Source organism: Physcomitrium patens, chromosome 6, assembly GCF_059467195.1.
Source record: "Physcomitrium patens ecotype Gransden chromosome 6, ASM5946719v1, whole genome shotgun sequence".
NCBI classification, from domain to species: domain Eukaryota; kingdom Viridiplantae; phylum Streptophyta; class Bryopsida; order Funariales; family Funariaceae; genus Physcomitrium; species Physcomitrium patens.
The window spans coordinates 19953877-19978786 of NC_143415.1; the positions used below are offsets into that span (position 1 = coordinate 19953877).

The window sequence follows — 24910 nt, forward strand, 5'->3', positions numbered from 1 at the left end:
ATTTTTATAGAAATAGACTTTGATTTAGATATTGTATTATCAAAAATAGAAACAAATGATAAACTTCATCTAATAGCTTTTTATTCCATTTTTTTTTAATAGCTAAGATCAACTATAAGATCTACAAAATAAAAATTCTTGCAATCATGGATTTATTTCAAGAATGGTGTATTATTTAGAAGACACTTTTAATCCAATCATTACATATAAAGATCATAAGAATCTTGAATATTTCATGTCAGCACATATTTTGAATCATTGGCAAGTTCGTTTGAAGTATGTCCTTGTTAAGATTCAAATTTAAGATCACTTATTGACCAAAAAAAATAATAATGTTTGACAAATGCATTCGTTAGGCAATCTTATCTTACACTAAAGGAAGGATATGTTGCTTTTGATCAATAATAGATAATTCTCTTGAAGATAGAACATTTTTTTTTAAGCAATAATATCAAAACTAATTATTGATTCAACTTTCATTAAATAAATTCAATCAAGTATATCTTTTAATATTTTTTTTATGATATTAAAGAATATCCTTTAAATTATGAAAATATAATTTTTCTAATATTAACAACTATATTTGTAGATATACATAACTTTTGAATCGATACAAACATCAAAAGCGATTTATTCTTACGTTATATAAATAGAAAAATATTAATTTATATGCATTAGAAAAAAATTGTGTTCTTGTGTCGTAATGTTTTTGAATTTTATTTGAAGAAAAGTTTCCAAATGCTTCACTAATACAAAATGATTCTACCATTTACTACAGATTATAACAGATGATGATATCTTAAATCTAAATACTATTCATTAACCTTGGATATTGAGATTGTAAATAATATATATTTAATTTTTATATAAATTTTTTTTACTTATTCAATTTCATTTGTTAAATATAATATTCTTCATATTGACATTTTTTATTTGTAATGCAAAAAAGAGTCCTTCTCAAAAAATACTTTACTATACATATAATAATTTTTGGATAGTGTTTTTGTGATTATTTATTATTTTATTATTTATTATAATTATGGTTTTTTTTCTCACAAATTAATGCTTGGGTGATAATTACAAGCAAATCATGCCAAAACCCCGTCTTAAAAGAACACCAACTCTTGGTAAGTTCGACCACAACCCTTCTGTGTGAAGGCAATCCCCGTTTTCCCGCCATATCTAATTTTATTGAGGAATTTGGAGGAAAACCGAAATTGGCAGGCTGGACATTCAAACGGCGAATCCGATGCAAATCAAAGGCTCACCGTCTCCATTCTTGCCGCCCAAACCACCCACACCCATTGGCTCTCCCGTAAACTCGCACTATATAGCCTAAAAGACTCTCTCCGCTGTGAGATCTGGTTGACGCAGTGTCCGTCAAGTTCATTCAGTTGGCGTGTTTGTCTCATTGCTTGTGGTCCATCGGCTGGCATCATCTTTGCTGCTCTCTGTTTGTGTATCGGTTCGTAGAGATGGCCCCGAAGGCAGGAGAAGAGCAGAAGGCTACCAAGTCCAAGGCTGAGAAGAAGCCCGTGGTGAAGAAGGCGGAGAAGAAGATCAAGGCCGACACCAAGGGCGATTCGAAGAAGAAGAAGTCGAAGAAGAACGTGGAGACGTACAAGATCTACATATACAAGGTGTTGAAGCAGGTATGGAGACTGCTCGTCCGGCTTCTCTTGGGTCGTGGGTGTGCGTGGTTACTTAAAATGTATGTTTGTTGAGAATTTTTGCGATGAGTTCAACGAGTGTCTCGTTTTTGTGGGTGCTGAGTGGCGTGTTACGGTTGTCTTGTCGACAGGTTCATCCTGACACTGGTATTTCATCGAAGGCTATGGGTATTATGAACTCGTTCATTAACGATATTTTCGAGAAGCTGGCGCAAGAGGCGGCCCGACTGTCTCGGTATAACAAGAAGCCGACGATCACTTCTCGCGAGATTCAGACTGCAGTTCGTCTGATTCTCCCAGGAGAGTTGGCTAAGCACGCAGTCTCAGAAGGCACAAAGGCCGTGACGAAGTTCACCAGCGCCTAGAGACGATTTTGACTTAGATACTAAATTGGTGTTTATGAACACCATTAACTGGGATGAAATCGACGCTCCTTCACCCCTAGGGCGTAGCAATTGTTTTTGTTGTGGAGGAGGCTGTAGTCTTGCGTGTTTACTTCTGTCAATGTATGCTGTTGACTGTTTCTAGGGGCCCAGGCTGAAGTCTGTCTCACTGCTGTGTCAAAGAAGGCACGCCGTAAGGAATTCACTGTCTGTGAACGATGAGAAACAGGCATGTTTGATCGATTACTATTCTGCATGAATGTGGCGAATGTGCATACAATTTCCTGTGGTCATTACCCCAACTGTCTGTACAGACAATATTCTAACTGCAGAAAATGCATCTTATATATCGCTCATTACCACCTGTAAGATTATAAATTTTCCACAAAAGGGACAATGTCACAGTGTCCACATCTGTACAGTGAAATATTCAGTCTCGCACTTTTACTAATAAACTGATTAAACCCTCCATGTAACCAATTACTTATATTCGCCCCATTTCGGAAATGTTTTCAATTATTCCCTTCATTTTACACAATTAATCACAAAATGTAGCAAACAATTACTTGATTATTCATTACAATACCGAACAGCAAATTATATATATGTAGCAGCTGTCAAATAAATGTTCTCATACGACGGGAAAATGGATGCTGTTCTAATAAGGTAATGTACCAATACATCCTCTACCTTCCGCTTCATTGTACATTTTCTAGGTTTTTCCAACGCCAACAAACTTACAGTAGGTCCGGCAGTTAGTATGTAGGATATAAGATGAGAATAAAGGAGAATATGTCACAACTATCGAAAAATTAGGTTTCAATTGGTTAGAAATTTCCGGATATTATACGCGTCTACCAAGATTTCGATCAGTAAAATAAGTATTAATACTGAATACGAAGTGGATTTTTTTATGCTTAGTCTTACTTAAAAATCAACTCTATCTAAGATATTCTCCATATCCAAGTGCAATCTAAATATACATGATGATTCTACTTCTTAGTATATAGACAACTCACATTCCATTATCAAAAAAATTATACAGAACATTATTTAGTGGGCCATAATGTGATACATTTGGTACCAAAAATATAAACATGACTTAGAAAAAAGACAATTCTATCTTAGGATAGTATTTTATGAAGTTTGATAAATATTATTCCAAGTCAAAATAAGAACTTGGATAAAATTCCAAAAAGTCAATCACTGCCAATTACTTAAGTGCCACAAAACAATAAAATCTAAATTCGTATACATATGATCTTAATCAAAAATTTATTGCATGGAACAATCTCCACCTAAATAAAAACCTCTCATATACCTTGATTTCTTACTCAAAGATCTTGCCAACCAAATGCAAACCATCCAAACACTTATCATCCCTTCAATATTAAACCACAAAGAACTCAATAAAATCAGCTATCTTCAACAAAACTCATTGCAATCCTAGAACCCCTTCTTGACACAACCAAGAGTAGTATAATACTACCTTCAATATCAATTCCTTGCTTCTCTATTATTGTTTGAAGATAGTATCATGAACATTAAGAAGCAACTTACATAAGCAATGAAAGAAGATATTCTTGTACAAATCATGTACAAAATTGAGCCATCAGATGATCACTACTTAACACAAAATGGATAATTGAATCCAATCCATATTAGTATAAATTACATACCTTTAGATGCACGTGGATTCAAACTTTTTATTGACAAGAAAAGAGCCGAACAAACATTGTTGTGTGATACCACAACTATATAGTAAAACAAAAAAAAAAAAAATTATATTATAGAAGAGCTTAAATAAAAATACTTTGGCAAATTCTTTTAGAAATATAAATAATAGACAAGAAAGTAGTAAAAACTAATAAATATTAATATTGCCATTTTGAAGAGACTTTTATTTATTTTGTAATGACATAAATGAGTTGAATCAAAATAAATGAGATAAATAATTAATATAGTTATTTTGAAAAGAAAAATTAAAAATAGGATTAGTAAAAAAATCACCTCAAAATATGAAGAATTGATATCTACAAAAGATTGGTTGTAAAATAAGATCAAAATTAGACCCCGAGGTACAAAATCACATACCTACAACCACTTTGAGGTTCTTTGATTGATTTAAGAATCAAATTTGAGAGAAAAATTATAAAAGAATTTTTTAAAGTTTATTTCATGTGATTTGAAAATATATTGAATTTTGAAGGTTTTTAAAGTTAGAGATGTATTCAATGGACTTGGATTTTGAAAAATAAAAAGAAATTTATAAATTTAAAGATTTTGTAAATATCATAATATATTTATAGATATAATTTTATTATTATATAATTATATTTATCTTAAATATATTTTTAAAAAATTATATTAATTGAATACTTAGATTTATGATTATGAGAGTTTTTATAGATTGTGGTCTTGGATGGTTGAAATTTAGAGTTAGTGAGGATTTTGCAATCTTCTAACACCTGCCAATTTGATTGAAGCACAAATTGACGAGAACAATTATGACATAAATCTACGGACTAGCTAATTTTTAAGTAATTCGATAGTTCACTAAGAAATACGCATTGTTGGAAGATCAACATTTAAGTTGGAAGAGGGTTGCCAACATCTAAGAGGCTTTGGAAGCTTTTCTTTCAATTTGTTAGTTTTATTGATTATTATTTATTGAGATTTTAAAAAAACTTTAGAAGTTGTTAAGATTTATGTAGGATTTTCTTTGAGATATTTAAAATTAATGAGTTAATTAGAATTTTATTAGAATTTGATTAAAATTTAATTAAGATTTGGTCTATGGTATGGTTAAGATTTCATTAAAGTTTGGTCTAGAATTTGTTTAAGATTTGATTAGAATTTAATTAATATTTGATTAGGATTTTATTAGGATTTGTTTACAATTTTTAGAATTTTATTAGGATTTGATTAGGGCTACATTAAGATTTGATTATGATTAATATAGAATTTCTATTTTTATATTTCTTTAAGATTCTTTATTACTTCTTTTAAAATTACTATTTTTAAAATTTTAAAAGGTTATTTTGTATTTTTAGGATTTTTATTATTTTTCTTTAAAATTAATTTATGAATTTTTTATGTTTCTTTTATAATTTCTTTTAGATTGATTAAAGTTTAATCAGAATTATTAAAGATTACTTAGAATTTAATTAAGATTCTATTAGACTTAGTAAGATCTTGTTGTTGCATTTTCTATTTACCTTCCATAGCTAGGAGTCTAGTGCATACTCAAGGAAGAATTCATGTTATACAATAGTGTTGCCACATACATTATACTAGCATGATCCCTAGGAAACCTGAGAAACCTAGTTATCCCCCGGTTTTAGAACCTCCTTGCATAGAATCCAAAAACCCAAATACAACCGGCTTCTTCGAACCTAGGTCTTAGAATTCCTAAGAATTTTACAGTTATATTTTGCATGCCACCGTGGAACAACTCACTCAATAATAATAAATAAATAAAAATTACCAATTTATATACAAGCCGGTTTGGCACCCCTCAGTTCATTGTGAGATGGTTTGCTGCAAACAATTCCCGTATTTTCTCGCACCATAGTAACTGGTTTTGATATGATTGGTCGTTCCATTTCATCACAAGTCCTGTATGGATTCAGCGTTGTTACACCCTCAATAGATCTACAGTTCTTGCTGTAAGTTTAATTGCTTACATTTTTTGAGATTACTACGAAGTTGCAATGAAGCGTGCATAAAACCGTTGCATCATATGAACCTGCAGACCCCACGTTGACGATGAAAGGGAGAAATAGAGTACCAGTGGCTTCATCGCCGTCAGGCGACAGTGGCATATGGGGATCGAGGATACTGCTATGCAGCACCAACGTCTCGCTTCTCACTTTGTTGACATCAATCAGTTCCAATGGAAAGTTCATAACTGTTCGCTAGCTTCAGCGCCGAGAGAATGATCTCCATGTAGTTTGTTGGCTTTAGCGTGTCGAATAGAATATCATTGTCCCTTGCTGTCTCCCTTCCGGTACCCTTGCCCAATAGATGTCCTATTATACTAGAAAATATTTTCAAATTCTCCATGGAAACTGACGTGTTTATGGTCTCGTGAGAACTCCTTCCATATTCAACTCCCTACTCATCTAAATGGTTTTTTCTGCCGTGTCGAATTATGGATTTGACTTGAGGTTTCATAATTGTGATGGAGGAATAGGGTAGAGTATATCTCGAGTCCGAGCCAGTTTTGATTATGTAATTCTGTCGACCTGTTCCTGCATTCATTCTAATACCTCGCAGGAACGAAACCATCAGTGTGAGTCAGAACCAACATGGATACAATTTGGTTTGGAGACATACTCGGACTATGTGTGGGCTCGAATTTTGACTACCCTTGGTAATAGAGGTTCTCAATATAACTGTTTCTACCACTGATTAATCAGTACATTTCCTTCTCTACTAGCTTTACTTGCTGCCGACCAATTAAAGGGCAGGCTTAGCTAGAACTAAAAGATATTTCAGTAGTCAAAAAACAAAATTCGGTTTTGAGAAAAGAAGAGGATCAATTCTCTCCGGGGAGGACTGCGACGACGTCAAAGTGCTGACCTGAAAAAGAGGAAAAAACCATGTGTAGTCCATTTTATCACTCGGGAGCTTCCGTTGCCGGGACTCGAACCCGGGTCGCTCGGGTGAGAGCCGAGTATCCTAACCATCTAGACTACAACGGATGCGGACGACTTCCCAATCCGCCGCCGCCGATACACATCTAAGCCGCGTCACGGTACTACTCCCGTCTACCGACCCTACCCTCCGAATGTGTTACCACGCCCTGCCAAGTTTCTCTTCGCATGATATCACATGCCGGATCACAGTTATCGCACGCTCTCGTCTCGCACCAATTTCGGACGCTGCCCTGCAGCTGCAAACTCCCATTCCGTTCCATCGCTATCATCTTTCTCTTATCAAGTTACCAATTGCATGCAATTTACCCCCTATCCTCTACTCTCTACTTTTGAAGCATGTAAGAAAGCTCTTGCACCTACAAACGTAGGTTCAATTGTACTAGACTTATGATTTTCTACTTAATTAACTACATTCTTAATTATACTTTTAAAAAAATTGAGAATACAAGAAATCCAATCAACTTGAGGGTTATATTTTTCTAACCACCTTTGTAAACTTAAAATGATTGGATTCGAGGGGGATCTAATGATATTAAATACAACAAAGCTATTATGACCATTAGTTATTACTTGTATAGAAAGAGTTTTGTGACAAACATCTTCAGAAGACAACGAGCGGCCAACTGTGACTTCTACGTGAACAGGTTTAGTTTTCCTTATTAAAGATATGTTGAGTCTTTTAACAAATTCTTCATCTAAAAACACGGTGAGGCTCACTGAATCTAACAAGGCAGAGGCTTTGTAATGTTTAGATCCTTAAATAATATTTAATGTAAAACATAGAGAGGATTCTAAAGAGTGAATAGGACCTTCATTAGATATTGTCTGAGGTTCGACCACACGATTCCTATTGTAGCTAGACAAACTCGTTTTCTAATATATTATCTTCTTTGATATTCATACTCCTCATTTTATAATTACGTCACTTCTTTGGATAATATTGAGGAGTATGCTTAGGTTTTCACAATATAAACACAATCCTTAGCGATGGCAATAAGGCGTTTTTGTTCAGTAAAAGGTTTGAAACGTATTGCATCAATTTGTATATCCTCTACTTCTGAATGTATGTATTGAAGAGGCATTGGTGTTGCCATTGAATTATAGTAATATTAAAGCCCACTTATCCTACTCTCAAATTGAAATTTGAAAAGTCGATTGTCGCATTTTATAGCAAAACCAATTGCTTAGACTCAATGTTTGAGGATCATGTAAGTTGAGCATCAACTTCTTTACCTCATATTGTAATCCATAGAGAAATTGGCTAATAAGTGCAACATCATCCCACTTGATATCAGTTGCAAGTTGTCAAAATTAAAAAACATATAATATTATAGATTAATTATTTTATCATAAAATATGGATCTTGTTAGTTGCAATACAAGTTGCATCATGTTCTCCATACATAGAACGAAATTCTACTAAAAAAGCCTTCAAATTATTCAATATTAGATCTCGTTGTTCTAAAAAAGATAAAAACCATGATAATGTTAAATCTGAAAGAAATATATCAATTAATCTAACTTATGATCCTATTGTTAGATAGCTTTAGGATTGAAGTTCAATCTCAAATTATACTTGATTGATAAATCCTTGAAACTTAGATCTAGTGCCATCAAACTTCTCAAGCAAGGCAATTGTTGATTTTCTAGTACCAAAAGGATGTTCCACCATAGGAGAAGGAACATGATTGGGTGCAGATGTTGGAGTAGCTCCAATCATATCTATATCATCACTTCTTGCCATTCTTGTTGCTCTTTGTGGAAGTAAACTGAGTTGATGCATCGCAAGCATTAACTCCCTCAATTCTTCTTGCATTTGTGCCATTGCACTCTTTATTATAACAAGCTCTGCCATGATAATACTTAAAAAATAAATATCTAATGTTGCTCAAGACAAGCAAAAGAGGGAACTTGAGAAAAAAGAAGATACTAAGAATAATATTAGTTTAGAATAAGATAATATACTTCTAATATATCCATAACTTCTAATATACTTATGTCTTATAAAAAAAAAAAAAAGTAATCCACTCTTAATCAAGAAAAGACAAAGTTCTAATATTGTAAGTGTACTCTTGTCAATTTGTCAAGGACACGAATTGGAAGAAGATGCATAAACACTGTATTAAAAGAAAAGTGAAAAAATAGCAATAAAGTAGTATTTATATTAAAAAAAAATTAGAATGACTATTGCCAAAAGACAAGAAAACTAGAGATTCTTAAATCTACACTAAAAGCAAAAAAAGAGTTGACAAAAGTGAAGAGGGCTTCACTCTTGCCTCTATATATACTATCTAATTAGGAGCTACATGGCAATGTTCTATAGGACCTCTAATATATGTTGACTTTGCAGGACACATGCCTTAGCTTACAAGGCAAGTTTTCTACGTGTGAGCCACATAGTTAGCTTGTTCTTTAAGCTACCAACATGTGTGGCATATGGCCAACTTATTGACCACGTTTCTAATCTAAAAATTCAATTAAAGATACTTATAAAGTCAAAGCAATATCTACCAAGCTTCTAGAAAGCTTTTATAGAAGATATTCTAGAATTAACCTACTTTTATTTATTTTTATCTAAACCATATAGGTAATTATTAGTTTACATGTATATGTCCATGATACCATTATAAGAAACAATTTTAATTCCACTTTGTCATAATATCAAGAATAGTCACCCTTTTGAAGAAATTAATCCAATTGCTTAATAATTATATCTATCAAAGTCTCTAAGGATCCAAATCATATTCTATATGTCTCTTTTTGAGCTATATAGGATAGTGAATATATCAAAAAAAAGATAAATTCCACGACCTCCTACAGAAGTAGATAATCATCAAGAGTTTGAGATGAAAGACATCCTAGACTCAAGGTAGCATCAAAATAGGTTAAAATATCTTATTCATTAGTACAAATATGATATTAATAAATGCATAGGAAAATCCGCCAAGAATCTTGTAATTACAATAAAGAAGATTGATGCTTTTTATTAATAATATCCATCAAAACTAAAATAAAAAATAAAAAATCTTTATCATCAAAGAAATATAATTTAGAGAAGATTGCACTCTACTTTCTATCCTTGCTTATAATTTTTTTGTATTTTTTTACTAAAAAAATAAAGAAGTAAAAATCAATAGATTTAATTCAAAAACTATTATTTACAAACTTATTAGATGAGACATTGCAATTGTTACAACCTTCAAGACAACATAATAGAGATGAAGATTCTTAACAACAACATATTCTTTCTTGAATAAATGGCAAGATACAACACATTTGATATCATAACCTTGAAAGAAACGTCCAATGTTTGGTGATTTTATTAGAAGTAGAAATGACTCTTGATGGTGTTACAAATGTTTTGTTAGAAAGAAGTTATAAAGGCTTCAATAACAATCAAATACCAAATAAGTCTTTTTGCTCTAGAATGAGACATTATTGATGGCTAAGAAGCCTTATGAACTACCTTCAAAAGAATAAAGATCAAAGTATGTGGAATATATAATTCATTACATCTTAGACTTCATTAATATATGATCATTGCTCTTAGTGGAACTCATCTCTAGAAAAAAGAGTAATGTCCCAAACATATATATATTTATTCAAATAATTATTTAAATAATATTAATAATTATAAATAAGTAAAAATAAATCAATTTGATAATATTTTTTAGAAAAGCTTCTTAAAAGCTTCATAGATGGAGCTTTGACTTTATACATGTTTGTAGTTGATTGGTAGGTTAAAAATTTGGCCAACAAGTTAGCAATGTATTGCATGTGTTGATAGCTTGTGGTACAAGCTTACTATATAGTACACATATAGAAAAATTACTTGCAAATTAAGACATATGTCTTGCAAGTTTTATACATATTGAAAGTCCTATACAAAATTACCACATACCTCCTTATTAAATAGTATATGTAGAGGCAAGAGTGAAGAATTTTTCTCTCTTATTAATACCTTTCTAGTCTTTAGTCTTATTTTGAGATTTTTAATTATTTTTATTTTGCAATAGCTACTTTAATTTCAATATTATATTAGTTTTGAGTGAATATCTATTTTTCCAAGTGATATAAGAGTATATGGAGGTTTTCTTTTCTTTGAGATTCATGTCTTTGACATTGTAAAAGAAAAAACTCTTTTCATATGTAATGATCAATTTTAATCTAAGATGTATTAAAATAGACTCGTTGTGTAGACTAGCTCTTATAAGTTCATTTGCTATGTCATTTGGTGTGATTGATGGATCTATTGTATGTGATGAAGGCAAATTTTGGAGAGATGGAAAGTTCTTCTGTAGCCCATATTATTGCAAGTGGATAGGACTTTGGTCTGAGCCTATGGTCCTCTATATTTGCTGGTGGGATTGGGTCTTTATTTTGTTTAGGTGGTCATTGACTTTGATAGGTACAAAGGATCATAAATTTTGTTCACTATATGCAAAGTCTACCCACACCCTTAGGTTTAGTTTGTTGTGGTGGCATGGCTTTCATTCGGTTTAGGAATGTACAAATGCTCTGCACCTGAGGCACTGATTCGGATGTTTCAAAACTATTACTATGTGGATAAGGAATAGTAGTTTGGTGACGGTCTTAGGAGGCTGATTTTAGCCGGTATTCTCGATACATCATTGTCTTTGCGTTTGACAGTTAATCCTGCGGTTTTACTAATGTAAGGTGATGTTTTTTCAATAAATGGAACTTCTCCCAAGTTGGAGGCTATTATCCAAAGATAGTTCTTGTGATGGAGATGTTGAATCACTCTTGTGCAGTGGACCTAGACTTGGTAGGAGAATCTGTACTAGTCTATGTTTTCATCAGTGAAAAAAGATGTCCATGGAGTAATAAAAATCTCCTTGTGTATCTTGAGGTTGAGTTATAGGTGTGCTGGAAGCTGTCTAGTAATGAGAAGCTGACATTGAAGTAGCCATTGTCCAATAGAGATCATGTCTCCATTGGTAGATGAAGAGAGGTGGTTCTTTCAGGGCGGGTTCTTCAGGACTTCTACTTTCGACATGACCAAAAATAGTCTACTGCATTGCTTTGTTACGGATAATCTCAATGATTTGGAGTTGTTCGGTAGAGAAGATTGCACTTTGACTGTACTGCATTGTCCTTTGCCGGAAGGCTTCAGGTTTTCAAGTGCACAAGTATCTGACCAATGGTGCTACCTTTGGAGCCATATTGGATAAAGGGGCTCTTATCTGTTTTAGATCACTAAGTGTATGAGGTGTAGATTGGTTGTTCGAGCACTACTCCCATACTGGAGAGCAGTGCCCTACTCTGGTGCAATTTGGGATACCAAATCTCAAGTTCGGGGAGTGAATTGGCCATGTTTCTACTTGGTGTGTAACCTACAGTGTTGGCTGACTAATAGTCCTAAGAACTATGAATCTGAAACCGACTGCAGAAAACTGATATGAAGGGAGTTTGGTGTTATGAATCGCAACACAATGTGGCGAGACCTAGTCGAGAACTTATCGCCGTCATTTCGGAATTGCTCTGCCGCGATCTCGCTCTTCGCTTTGCTCTGCCAACTCGCTCTGCAATCTCAGAATGAGCTACAAAAGGAATCAATGAAGAAAAATTTGGACTTCACAACAATTGAACTCACCAATGGCAGCAGCGTCCGCAGCACGGCTACTCAGATCCAATGTTTAAATTGCACAGGCTGGTTCTGTGAGGGCAAGCCATTAAGCTCTCCCAACAATAATATGAGACTGATATGTTTGAAGGTCCAAGAGCTGGCAATAAGCTAACGTCTTTGATGTCATCTGTAGCCAGGTCCAGAGTCCCTCAACATGGCGAGTGGCCGGAAATAACCTATGTTATGTAGGTCATTCCAAAGCCTAATTAGGCCAAATCATTGCATTCTACACTAATTAGGCCAAGTCAATGCATTCTAGTAACTTAGAAAATCTAACAAACCAAAACGGACAAACCAATTTACTGTGCATCCCATATTTATAAAGGGCAATGTGTCCATCAAACACATAAAAGAGGTAAGTAAGCCATACGATAGCAAACTATCTCGCATGGTTAGGTGGGCACTTTGAAATGTCAAACAAGTAATCAACAACCAAGTTGTCGGGACTGTATGCAGATCACTTTGATTAAAGTTTAAGTATGATCCCCAATTCTCACTATCATTGAACTGCAATCCTACCAAGCAGCTATATTCCATTCAAACAGTCGTAAGAGTCGTAAAGTCGATGCAAAGAGCCAATAGGACTTACCAGCAGAAAATCACCAGTATCGTAACATCACCGTATTACATTGTGTTTGAACTTGCTCTGTTTGAAATACTCCTGCACTCGAACACTCTTATCGCACTAGTGTCATGGTCTACCTGTATGGCAAATTTGCACTTGGTTGAATGCACGACCATACAGTGTCCACCAGAAATATTGTTCAAAATATCCAACAACTGTACCACGTGTTACCACTAGTTAATATCCAAATGATACTAGAGAAAATCTAATTTCGCATGTACATCAACAATTACAACTTAAATTAAATCACTAGATTAAATAAACTCTCCATCTGCGAGTGAATTGGACTTGTTTTATCCATCATAGGGGACACTCCTGGCTTCGATTCTCGGCAGGGACGACTGCGACGACGTCAAAGTGCTGACCTGAAAAAGAGGAAAAAACCATGTGTAGTCCATTTTATCACTCGGGAGCTTCCGTTGCCGGGACTCGAACCCGGGTCGCTCGGGTGAGAGCCGAATATCCCAACCATCTAGACTACAACGGATGCGGACGACTTCCCAATCCGCCGCCGCCGATGCACATCTAAGCCGCGTCACGGTACTACTCCCGTCTACCGACCCTACCCTCCGAATGTGTTACCACGCCCTGCCAAGTTTCTCTTCGCATGATATCACATGCCGGATCACAGTTATCGCACGCTCTCGTCTCGCACCAATTTCGGACGCTGCCCTGCAGCTGCGAACTCCCATTCCGTTCCATCGCTATCATCTTTCTCTTATCAAGTTACCAATTGCATGCAGTTTATCCCCTATCCTCTACTCTCTACCTGTCATCCATTGCTGCGGGGAAAACAACGTACGATATTTACTCCATCACAAACATGTCACACAAACTATCACTCACCATGCCTCCACATCTTCCCACACAACACGCCTAAACACGCAACACGCTCTCGCTCCAAACTCCTGCCGAACGCATCCACGCCTTCACCATCACATCGCTACAACCCTACACCTCGAAGCTTCAGATCTTGCCATTCAGCATAGCTTTCGCCTCAAATGGTACGGACAATATGTCTCATCACTGCCACGAGGTGCCCCCTACACTACCACCCTCTCTCACACATTGCAAAAACACAACATCAAAACGGACAACGCACCATGCACACCACGCTCCCATACCCACTGTTCATCCCAAAAACAACCACGCAACACCCCCACACACACACACACCAGAACCCAACCGGAGATCCTCATTCCACAAAGAGGTGGTGTTCAAGAACACCGTCGATTTTGAGCCACCCCCGGCCCGCCCTTCCGCTCTACCCTCCGAACCCGTAAAGCGTCCGCCCCTGCCTCTTCAACGCATACACCACATCCATCGCCGTCACCGTCTTCCGCCGAGCGTGCTCCGTGTACGTCACCGCGTCCCTGATCACATTCTCCAAAAATATCTTCAGCACGCCGCGAGTCTCCTCGTAAATCAGCCCACTGATACGCTTCACTCCTCCACGACGAGCCAGACGCCGGATCGCAGGCTTCGTGATACCCTGGATGTTATCACGCAACACTTTCCGATGACGCTTCGCGCCACCCTTCCCAAGCCCCTTCCCTCCTTTGCCACGCCCAGACATCGTCGAACTCCCTTTACCACGGTCACTCTAAACTCAAACCCCTCCTTACAGCGACCGACACACACCCGCGCTCCACACTCAGATAGGGTTTCCGACACACAGCACAGCAAGCACCACAATATCACACAGTGACAGACCCAAGCCTGGAAGGACTCTATATGCCTCAAACCGATGGAGAGGGACTTCCATCCCAAGTCCCCCTCCCCTTTGCATCCAAGCGCCGGGTCTTCAGAACCGGATCCGACGCTCAGCCTGACTTCTCACTCTATTTCCCGCATTTTCCAAGTCTTCCATTCCGTTCCAAAGCCCGTTGAGAAGACCCGTCTCGTCCGCACTTCGCTGCATTGGCGGGAAGATTGGGCGGGGTTAGGAGGTTGAAGTGGGCAAGAGCGAACGGGTCTTCCACGCAGAACGGTTGTCAACCAGAAGATCTTCATACCCGGAGCTATGCGGCGGTTCTCAGGAGGTCAGGGTGACGGGATGGAAACACCGCCCCCACCATGTGACAAATAACAAGTCAATGCTGCTTTCGTGTCCGAATTCGCTGTAAATTCATGCTTCACTACAATTTAAGTCTCAGGTTGCAGATCTCAATCTTATCATGTAGAATTAAAAGAAACTTAATAATGATTGTATATATTGTTTAAACAACAAAAATCTCTATCCAAAGTTTTTGTTGATGCCATCTATGCAAATGGATATCAAATAATCAAAAGAAACAATGACTTGAAAAAGATAAATTGGGAATTGATTAAGTATTCAAAAAGGTTAAAGACTCAATTTTATCTTGAAAACAGTAAGGGTTATTTATTATATTATGCTTTTGTTAGATATAAAATCACAAATTAATTGACTTATTTTAAGAATAATTATTATAAATTTTTCATTTTAACACAACTATCTAGTGAAAGGGTGGATAGAGGCTGAATATTTAAAAGAAATTTAATTCAGAAGTTATTATGTATTTTTTTGTAATAATAAAAGAGTGACTTCTAACAAAAGGTTTTGATCTTTTTGTAGATATTTAAGATATGTTTAGATTAGATTTAAAATGACTTTGTGAAAAAGAAAAAGAATAATTAATATTTTGATTTTTAAATAAATTTTTGAATGATAATATTTGATTTTACTTTTTAAACTATTTTTTTGATTTTTTTTATAGCCAAATCGATTTTTGTAAATCAATAGATGGATATAAATTAAATATGTGCATTAAAGTTTAATTTAGTTATTATGTTTGATTATTAGTTATTGAAATGTTAGTGGAATATGATATATATAATTAGTAGGTTGAAGGTCATCCTTCTCTTGTTGTCCCTACACTTCTCTATATGCTCCACCAAGTTCTTCCAAGCATATTTGCTTGTCACTTGCATTCCTTCTAGTGCTCCTCTATATATCATATATATATATATATATATATATATATATCTTGGCTTGGATTTATTGATTCAGCATGTCTTAATAATGTATGCAAAAAGTCAACAAATATAAAATTTATATTAGATCACTTAGAAAAAAAAATCACATTCGATTATTTAAAAAAATTAATCTATAAATGTTGTTGTAGAATTAAGACCAAATTATCCTTATTATCTTTTTTCCAAAGTTTTTGCCTTAGATTGCTCTATAGCTTTCCATTAGAATGTAATGAGTTTCATATGAATTTGCATCATTGTTAATTTTTTAATACATGAATTATAAAGTAATAATTATTTATTTTTGGATCTTTTTGTTTTGATCCATAAGTACAAACTTACAACAAAACAATGGTAGAAAAGATGGAAGTACATTTCTTTATTTTCTTTAAGATCAATTTACAATTAGGAAGAAAAATCTAAAAGAGTAGTAAATTCACCAAAAATGCACAATGATTGAAGTGACTAACATGAATGCAAAAATGTGGATTTGATTAAACAACCACCTTTAATATAAGAGGTCTAGTAGATAAAGACAAGTAATAAAGAAAATGTTACAAAAAAAATAGAAGTAATAAAATTATTTGAGTGTTAAAGTTTAATATTGGAAATTAATCATTAGTATCAAAGGAAGTGTAGAATAGGTAAATAAATTTTGTGGTAAGTTACTAGTTGGTTATTGCCAACCTTGAGAATTATACTTATGGTTATGCAGTTTAGTTGGTAACAGTAGGTTGTTAGTGGAACAAATGGTTAAGAATTCAAAGGGTCATAACCTTTGGAATCTATTGGCCGATGGTCCAATTTTTTCATAGGATAAAGAGATTGAAAAAAGGGAAATCAGAGCGAGACTGTGATAGTCGTAAGCCGGGGCAAGCTTGGTGCTACCTCTTTGTTATCTTTGCTTTTATTATTTGCTTATGAAGAATTGTGATTGAAAGAAGTATTGTTGAAACTATGATTAGATTATTGTGGAATATGACTTTGGACTGACCGATTTGGAGAAAATTTGTGACCTTGAGAATTGAGATTATCGAATTGTATTGTGTTATGTAAAGATATTGAATTCTATGTGATGAATTGAGAAAATGAATAAAATAAATAAGCTGAAGATCAGTAATTGAATATATATAAATGACAAAGAGAGTAAGTGGGAGATGAACTGATAAGAATATGGAAATATTGTTGAATTGATAGTCATAGAATGGATTATGTGTTGAATTAAGACGGAAGTAGTAAGCCTTGGTGTTTTGTAGTTTGATAATTGATTTTAGATAGCCCGAGTATAATTAATTGTGACACTAACAGACCCAATTCATATAACCAGTCTTTCCTTGTGTTTTATTCCACCTCTATTAGTTCAATTTCTTTGGTATATTGAAGCTTGAACACAACGAGAACATCAAGAAGGTAGTTAGGACTTATAACTTCTTTTTATGTGGAACATCTAGCCTTGCAATATTCTTTGTGCTTCTATACTAACTTTGCCAAATTTCTTTAAACTTTGATCTTTATTCCTTTGTACTTTCTTATATACAAAGCTAAGTTCTTCCAAGCTTCTTTATCCATCTTTTATGTTTCTTTTGGTACCTCCTCCGTATTACCTATATATATTATAATGGTTAAGATTAAATATGAAGATATGGCAAGTAAGATACCTTCAGCTAGTCTATTAGTTTATAATTTATTTTTATAAGATATAATGATAAAAAATTATGATATTCTATTATTTTATATATTATTTCTATCACAAATAATTTTAGAATATATATAAGTAACTAAAATTAATCACATATGAGTGTAAAATTTACTTGTCAACTCAAATTACAAGATGGCTTTAATTAAGAGTTGCTTGTAATTAGTAGTATGAAGTGGAAAAAGTAAATAGTTAGAATAAAAGAAGAACAAAGACAAAATAATTTAAATAAATGAAATTAAGGAGTTATACAATTCAAAACTTGATCCAACATGTTCATTGAGTTTTTATTCAATAAATATAAAAATATAAAAATAATATATATATTAACAAGTAAATAAATAAAAAGTTAAGTGAAAATATTTTACCTCAAGGATAACTTGCTTATAGATCAAAGGTTCGAACCTCACTAAGGCTCACATCTAGTATATAAAGATATCTTAGAGAGGCTACGAGGCCTTGGTCTTATCCTCCCAAGTACCTTCAAGGTGCTACAACCTATATAGGACTTATATCCCTCTTTTCTTATAAGGACTATACTAGCTGTTGATCCTTCTATTTTCTACAAATAGATCCAATATTTTTATAACTTTGACTTCTCTATGGTATTTTAAAATATCCAATTAGCCTAAGAACCTTTTGTGGCCTTCAAATCTTGTTCTATTTCTCCATAATGGCTTCTAAAGTAATAAAACTTATTTTTATCAAAGTCTTATAAATTGCTCTAAAAAATCTAAATAAATTCTAAAAATTCTTATAATGATTTTACAATGCTAATATCAGTTTAAAGCTATAATTTCCTATCTTGATGATTTTTTATAATAATAAAATAAATTTAAATCCACTTTAAAATCCTACTTTTTATATAAATAATTAAAAAAAATACAAGGTTCATTCTCATACTTCTTCTAGCTACTAACTAACATTTATAGTTTTTTATAAATAATCTATGTAAAAAAAAGCCATTATAAATATTTATCTTAATAAATAACTCTTAATACTCAATAATAAGTAAAAAATACTAAATCAACTTAGATAATTGCCTCTAAGACTTATTAAGATTTCATTTCTACAATTAATAATCTAATTTTTTGTTTGTCTAAAGATTTTTATACTATTCACCATATATTGTGATTTTAAGCATTCTAAATACATATTTTTGTGCTAAAATAATTAGTGAGTTGATTTAGTGTTTTATATTACATCATAGCATGTGAATTTGTTTAGTATTAAAAAATCATAAATAAGAAGAATTCTTAAAATCATATTTTTACTTTTAAAACTTCTAAGTATATGTTATAGGTTTAAAAATTAATACGGAATTTATTTTAAATTATAAATAAAATTTTCAAATTATTTATAAGTATTTTTATTAAATTAGATATTATTATTATAGAAATATATTTATTATAATTATTACTTAAATAATATGAATAGATAGAAATAAAAAGAATTAGATCAATTTCATAATATCTTTTAGGCAAGCTTTCTAGAAGCTTCATAGACTCTATTTTGACTTTACATGTATTTGTAGTTGATGGATAGGTGAAAAACTTGATTAATAAATTAACTACATGCTACAAATATTGGTAGCTTGTAAAACAAGCTAACTATGTGGCATCCATATAAGAAACTTGCCTTATAAGTTAAGATACGTATTGTGCAAAGTTAAGAAATTTTGGAAGTCCTATAAAACATTGCCACATAGCTCTTAGGTAGATAATATTTATAGAGGTAAGAATAAAGCCTTCTTCACTCTTATCAATTCTTTTCTTGCTTCTTGTTTAGTTTCAAGAATCTCTAGTTTTATTGTCTTTTGGCAATAGCCATTCCAATTTTTTTTTTTAATACATATATATATATTTTTTTATTTTTCATGCTTCTTTAATAAAATTCTACTTATTTATTTACTTTCATCAAGTTTTTGTCCTTGACATATTGAAAAGAGTACACTTATAATATTAAAGCTTTGTCTTTTTATTTTATTTTTATTAAAAATAGATTATTCTTTTTTTTAATAAAATATAAGCATATTAAAAATTATACATTAAATTTTTTAAACTAATATTATTTTTAATATTATTTTTATTTTCAAATTCTTCTTTTGCTTTGTCTTATGTGTTATTAGATATTTCTTTTCTTCTATATTTTAATATGATAGAACTTGTCAAAATAAAAAAATAAAAAGCAATGGCACAAATGCAAGAACAATTGAGAAAATTAATACTTAAGATGCATAAACTCAATTTACCACTACAAAGACGAATAAGAATGATAGAAAGTGGAAATATAGAGATGATTGGAGCTGCTTGAACATCTGCATCAAATCATGTCCTTTTTCTTATAGTAGAATATTATTCTTTGAAAACCAAGAATTGTCTTACTTGAGAAGTTTGATGGTACAAGATCAAAATTTTGAGGATTTATCAATCAAGTATAACTAACAATTGGACTTCAACCTTGAAGCTATTCAACTCCAAGATCACAAGTCAAGTTTATTGGAATATTATTTTTTGATTTTATATTATCATAGTTTTTATCTTTTCTTGAATAATGTGATTTAATATTAAATAATTTGAAAGTTTTTTTTCTAGAGTTTTAATTTATGTATAGAAAATATGATATAATTTGTATTGCAATAAAAAAGATTTTTATTTTGTGACAAAAAAATAATACTATAATATTGTTTGTTTCATAATTTTGACAACTTACAATTGATATTAAGTAGAATGGTGCCGTATTCATTAGCTAATTTTTTTATAGATCACAATAAAAAATAAAGAAATTAATACTCAATTTATTTGATCCTCAAATATTAAATCAAATAATTGATTTTGTTGTAAAATAAGATAATTAAATTTTTGAATTTTGATATAAAAATTGCATTAGTAGACCTTAATATTATTACAATTCAATGGCATTCAACATCTTTTCAACACATACCTTTGAAAATAGATGATATGCAAATTGATGCAGTATATTTTAAATCTCTATTGAATTCAAAAAGATTCATCATTGTTAAGAAGGATTATATTTATATTGTGGAAAATCAAAGAATACTATTCAATATTGACCAAAAAAGCAATGCAATTATAAAATAAGAAGTATGATTGTCAAAGAAGCTAATATGTTGGAAAACAAATTTGTCTGGCTATAATAGAAACCATGTAATTGAAACCTTACGCAATACCTAATGAAGGTTCTATTCTCTCCTCAAAATCCTCTCTTTCTTTTAGAATAGATATTAGTTTAGAACATAAACATCACAAAGCCTTTGCCTTAGTAGATTCAAGAGTCTTAATTTGTTTTTTAGATGAAAAGTTTGTTAAAAGATATAATATACTGTTAGTAAAGAAAATAAAACTTGTTCATGTAGAAGTTATAGATGATCTTCCATTGTCCTTTAAAGACATTATTCATAAAATATTTCTTTTAGAAATAGTAATTAATGGTCATATTAGCTTTATAATATTTAATATTATTAGATTACCTTTTAATCTAGTCATTTTAAATTTATTATAGATAAAAAATACAATCTTTAAATAGACTTGATTTTTTATAGACTTAACTCTTTTAAAAGTATAATTAAAGATGTAATTAATTAAATAAAAAGTCATGAGTTTAATACAACCAAACCTATATTTATAAGTGCAAGAATATTTTTGCATGCTACAAAAGAAGGATCACCTTGTATTACTTATGCCACATCTATTTTTAATAGTGAAAAGACTTTAAATGGTATTTCTAGTCAAAATTAAGATTTTGAAGATGTATTTGAGAAGGAAAATATGAATACTCTTTTGAAACATTGTTCCTATGATTGCTCAAATGACCTTTAAGAAAGAACTCAATTGCCATTTAGTGTAATCTATAGTTTATCAAAAAATGATTTGGCTGAATTTAAAGAATATATTAAAGAGAATCTTGCCAAAAAAATTATACACCATTCAAAATCTTGAGTAGAAACTCCAATTTTATTTGTGTAAAAAAAAATGGATCATTGTAGGTATATGTTGATTATGAAAGATTTAATAAGACCACCATCAAGAATAGGTACTTCTTTCTTTTGATATTTGAACTTCTTGATTAGTTAAATCAAGCTAAGATTTATACAAAAATGGATCTACAAAGGGCATACAATTTGATATGTATTAAAGAACAAGATGAATGGAAGACTATGTTTTGAATCAAGTACAAATATTTTATATATATTGTCACACCTTTTGGACTTATAAATACACTAACAGCTTTCAACATCTAATGAATAATGTTTTTTTGAGAGTTTTTGGATAATTTTTTTGTTTGATATCTAAAAAAAATCTTAAAATATTTTAAAAACATAGAAGAATATGAATTTTATATTTGTCATGTATTGCAAAAATCAAGAGATAGAGAATTCTATACTAAGATAGAAAAGTGTATATTTTATACTATTCAAGTGATTTTCTTAGAATACAACATTTGAAATGATGGACTTATGATGGATCTTAAAATAATTTAAACTATTATAAATTGAAAGATTCTAAAAAAGTGTAAAAGATGTCTAATATTGTTTTTAAGATTTGTCAGCTACTATTACATCTTTATCAAAGACTTTGCTTCAATTATAATTCCACTTATATGTTTGACTTATAAAGTCAAATTTTAATAGAATAAAAAACAAAAGCAATATTTGAAGCTTTAAAGATAGATTTTATTTTTATACCAATCTTATATTGTGTTGAATTTTTTAAGCAAATTTTTATAGAAAAAGACTTTGATTTAGATGTTGTATTATCAAAAATAGAAACAAATGATAAACTTCATCTAATAGCTTTTTATTCCATTTTTTTTTTAATAGCTAAGATCAACTATAAGATCTACAAAAAAAAAATTCTTGCAATCATGGATTTATTTCAAGAATGGTGTATTATTTAGAAGACACTTTTAATCCAATCATTACATATAAAGATCATAAGAATCTTGAATATTTCATGTCAGCACATATTTTGAATCATTGTCTAGCTCGTTGAAGTATGTCCTTATTAAGATTCAAATTTAAGATTACTTATTGACCAAAAAACAATAATGTTTAACAAATGCATTCTTTAGACAATCTTATCTTACACTAAAAGAAGGATATGTTGCTTTTGATCAATAATAGATAATTCTCTTGAAGATAGAACATTTTTTTCTTTGAGCAATAAAATCAAAACTAATTATTGACTCAACTTTCATTAAATAAATTCAATCAAGTATATCTTTTAATCTTTTTATTTATAATATTTAAGAATATCCTTCAAAATCTCATTATACTTTCAAGTTTGAATTCAAGAATAATCCATTATATTTCAAAAGATGCCTATATGTTCTAGAAGATGAAGTTCAATTACGTGTTCTTCAAGATAATCACAACTTTCAAATAACATGATATTTTAGGTACAAGAAGACTTTAAAACTAGTATCTTCGGACTTTTGGTGGCCTCAAATTTAAAAGACAATCAAAGATTTTGTACAATTTTATGATGTTTGTTCAAGTTAAAAACTCTTCATCTTGAATCTTATAGACTTCTTCAGCTATTATCTATTTTAGAACAATCATGGTCTTTTATTTCTATAGATTTTATCACAAATCTTCAAATCTTAGATTTTTATGACTCTATATTTGTCATAGTAGATTTTTTAATTAAGACGGCACATTTAATATTATATACAAAATCTACCACAAGTGAAGAAATAACTAAGCTTTTTTTTGACAACATCTTTTGCTATCATGGATTATATAAAGATATTATATTAGATAAGGAAATTGAGTTTGTATGAAGATTTTGGAAAATTCTTTTCAAGATTTTAAAGGTGGACATAAAACTATTTAAGGCTTTTCATCCTCAAGCGATTGACAAACAAAATAGGTAAATGAAATTTTGGAGTAGTATTTGAGTTGTATCATCAACTACCAATAAGATAATTGGATTTTTTTTTTATTGGCAAAGTTTTCTTATAATAACCTAATTTTTTTTTATGCATCATATATTTTTATTTGCTAATTATGCTTATTATCTATAATTTGATGCTTTTATTTTTCAAAAGTTGATAATTATGTGGCAAAATATTTAACAAATCATTTATTTGAGCTACATACAATAATGAAGGCACAACTAAAAGAAGCTTGAAAATAATAAAAGAACAATGTGGATGCCCATCACAAGAAACAACCTCATTTCCATATTAATAATAATATATGGTTATTTTATTAAAATATTAAAACTATTTGTCTTTGTGATAAGTTGAATTACCATAGACTTGAACTATTTTTTATTTGTAATTAAGTCAATTCAATTGCTTATGAAAATAGAGTCTATGAAAATCTATCTTATATTTTATGTATCTCTTTTAGAGCCATATAAAATAGATAATATTTCAAGAAGAAGATAAATACCACTACTTTTTATAGAAGTGGATAATATTGAAGAATTTAAGGTGGAAGAAATCTTAGACTTAAGGTGATGCCAACTTAGGTTGGAATATCTTATTCATTGGTACAGATATGATATTAACATATCCATATGAAAATCAACAAAAAATCTTACAAATACAGCAAAGAAGATCAAAGCTTTTCAATGCATGTATGGAGAACATGATGCAATTCGTGTTGCAACCAATAATTTCCATATTTTATGACAAGATAATCGATCAGTAACGTTGTACGCTTCAGAATTTGACACGTTGCAACTGACATTAAGTGGGATGAAGCTGCACTTATTAGCAAATTTCTCTATGGATTATAATATGAGGTAAAAAAATTAATGTTGAACTTAGCTGATCCTCAAACATTGAATCAAGCAATTAACTTTGCTATAAAGTGTGACAATCACCTTTTTGAATTCCGATCTAAGAACCAACCTCAACGTTATTATAATTCAATGGCAACACGAAGCGCTCTTCAATACATACATTCGGAAGTAGAGGATATGCATATTGATGGAGTAAGTTTCAAACCTCTTACTGAGGAAGAAAAGACTCGTCGTCGTCAAGAAGGATTATGTTTATATTGTGGAGAACCAAAGCACACTGTTCAACACTGTCCAAAGAAATGACATAATCACAAAATGAGGAGTGTGGCTGTGAAAGAAGACAATATGTCAGAAAACGAGTTTGTCCAGCCACAATAGGGATGGTGTGGCTGGAACCTTGCACAACATCTAGTAAAGGTCCTATTCTCTCCTCAGAGCCCTCTCCTTATTTTACATTAAATG

The 24910-nt window shown here is 31.6% G+C and overlaps 2 protein-coding genes, 1 long non-coding RNA gene and 2 other non-coding genes across 5 annotated transcripts; 1 reads left to right on the forward strand and 4 right to left on the reverse strand.

The window, feature by feature from the left end:
* Window positions 1–1354: 1354 nt before the first annotated feature.
* LOC112283562 (histone H2B.11) lies at window positions 1355–2297 on the forward strand. The gene is made up of 2 exons (XM_024522402.3): window positions 1355–1652; window positions 1802–2297. The coding sequence occupies exons 1-2, from the start codon at window positions 1476–1478 to the stop codon at window positions 2033–2035; spliced, it is 411 nt and encodes a 136-aa protein (XP_024378170.1). The 5' UTR covers window positions 1355–1475; the 3' UTR covers window positions 2036–2297.
* Window positions 2298–6686: 4389 nt separating this feature from the next.
* TRNAE-CUC (transfer RNA glutamic acid (anticodon CUC)) lies at window positions 6687–6759 on the reverse strand. The gene has a single exon. It is a non-coding gene; the product is annotated as a tRNA-Glu (tRNA).
* Window positions 6760–11793: 5034 nt separating this feature from the next.
* Window positions 11794–14140, reverse strand: LOC149989197 (uncharacterized). The gene is made up of 3 exons (XR_016503478.1): window positions 13832–14140; window positions 12950–13663; window positions 11794–12536 (listed from the first exon to the last, which is right to left on the reverse strand). It is a non-coding gene; the product is annotated as an uncharacterized LOC149989197 (long non-coding RNA).
* TRNAE-CUC (transfer RNA glutamic acid (anticodon CUC)) lies at window positions 13400–13472 on the reverse strand. Its single transcript has one exon. It is a non-coding gene; the product is annotated as a tRNA-Glu (tRNA).
* A 53-nt stretch (window positions 14141–14193) lies between the features above and the next one.
* Window positions 14194–14773, reverse strand: LOC149989199 (histone H4). Its single transcript, XM_090251524.1, has one exon. It carries the CDS (start codon window positions 14559–14561, stop codon window positions 14250–14252), a length of 312 nt encoding a protein of 103 aa, XP_090107650.1. The 5' UTR covers window positions 14562–14773; the 3' UTR covers window positions 14194–14249.
* Window positions 14774–24910: the final 10137 nt, after the last annotated feature.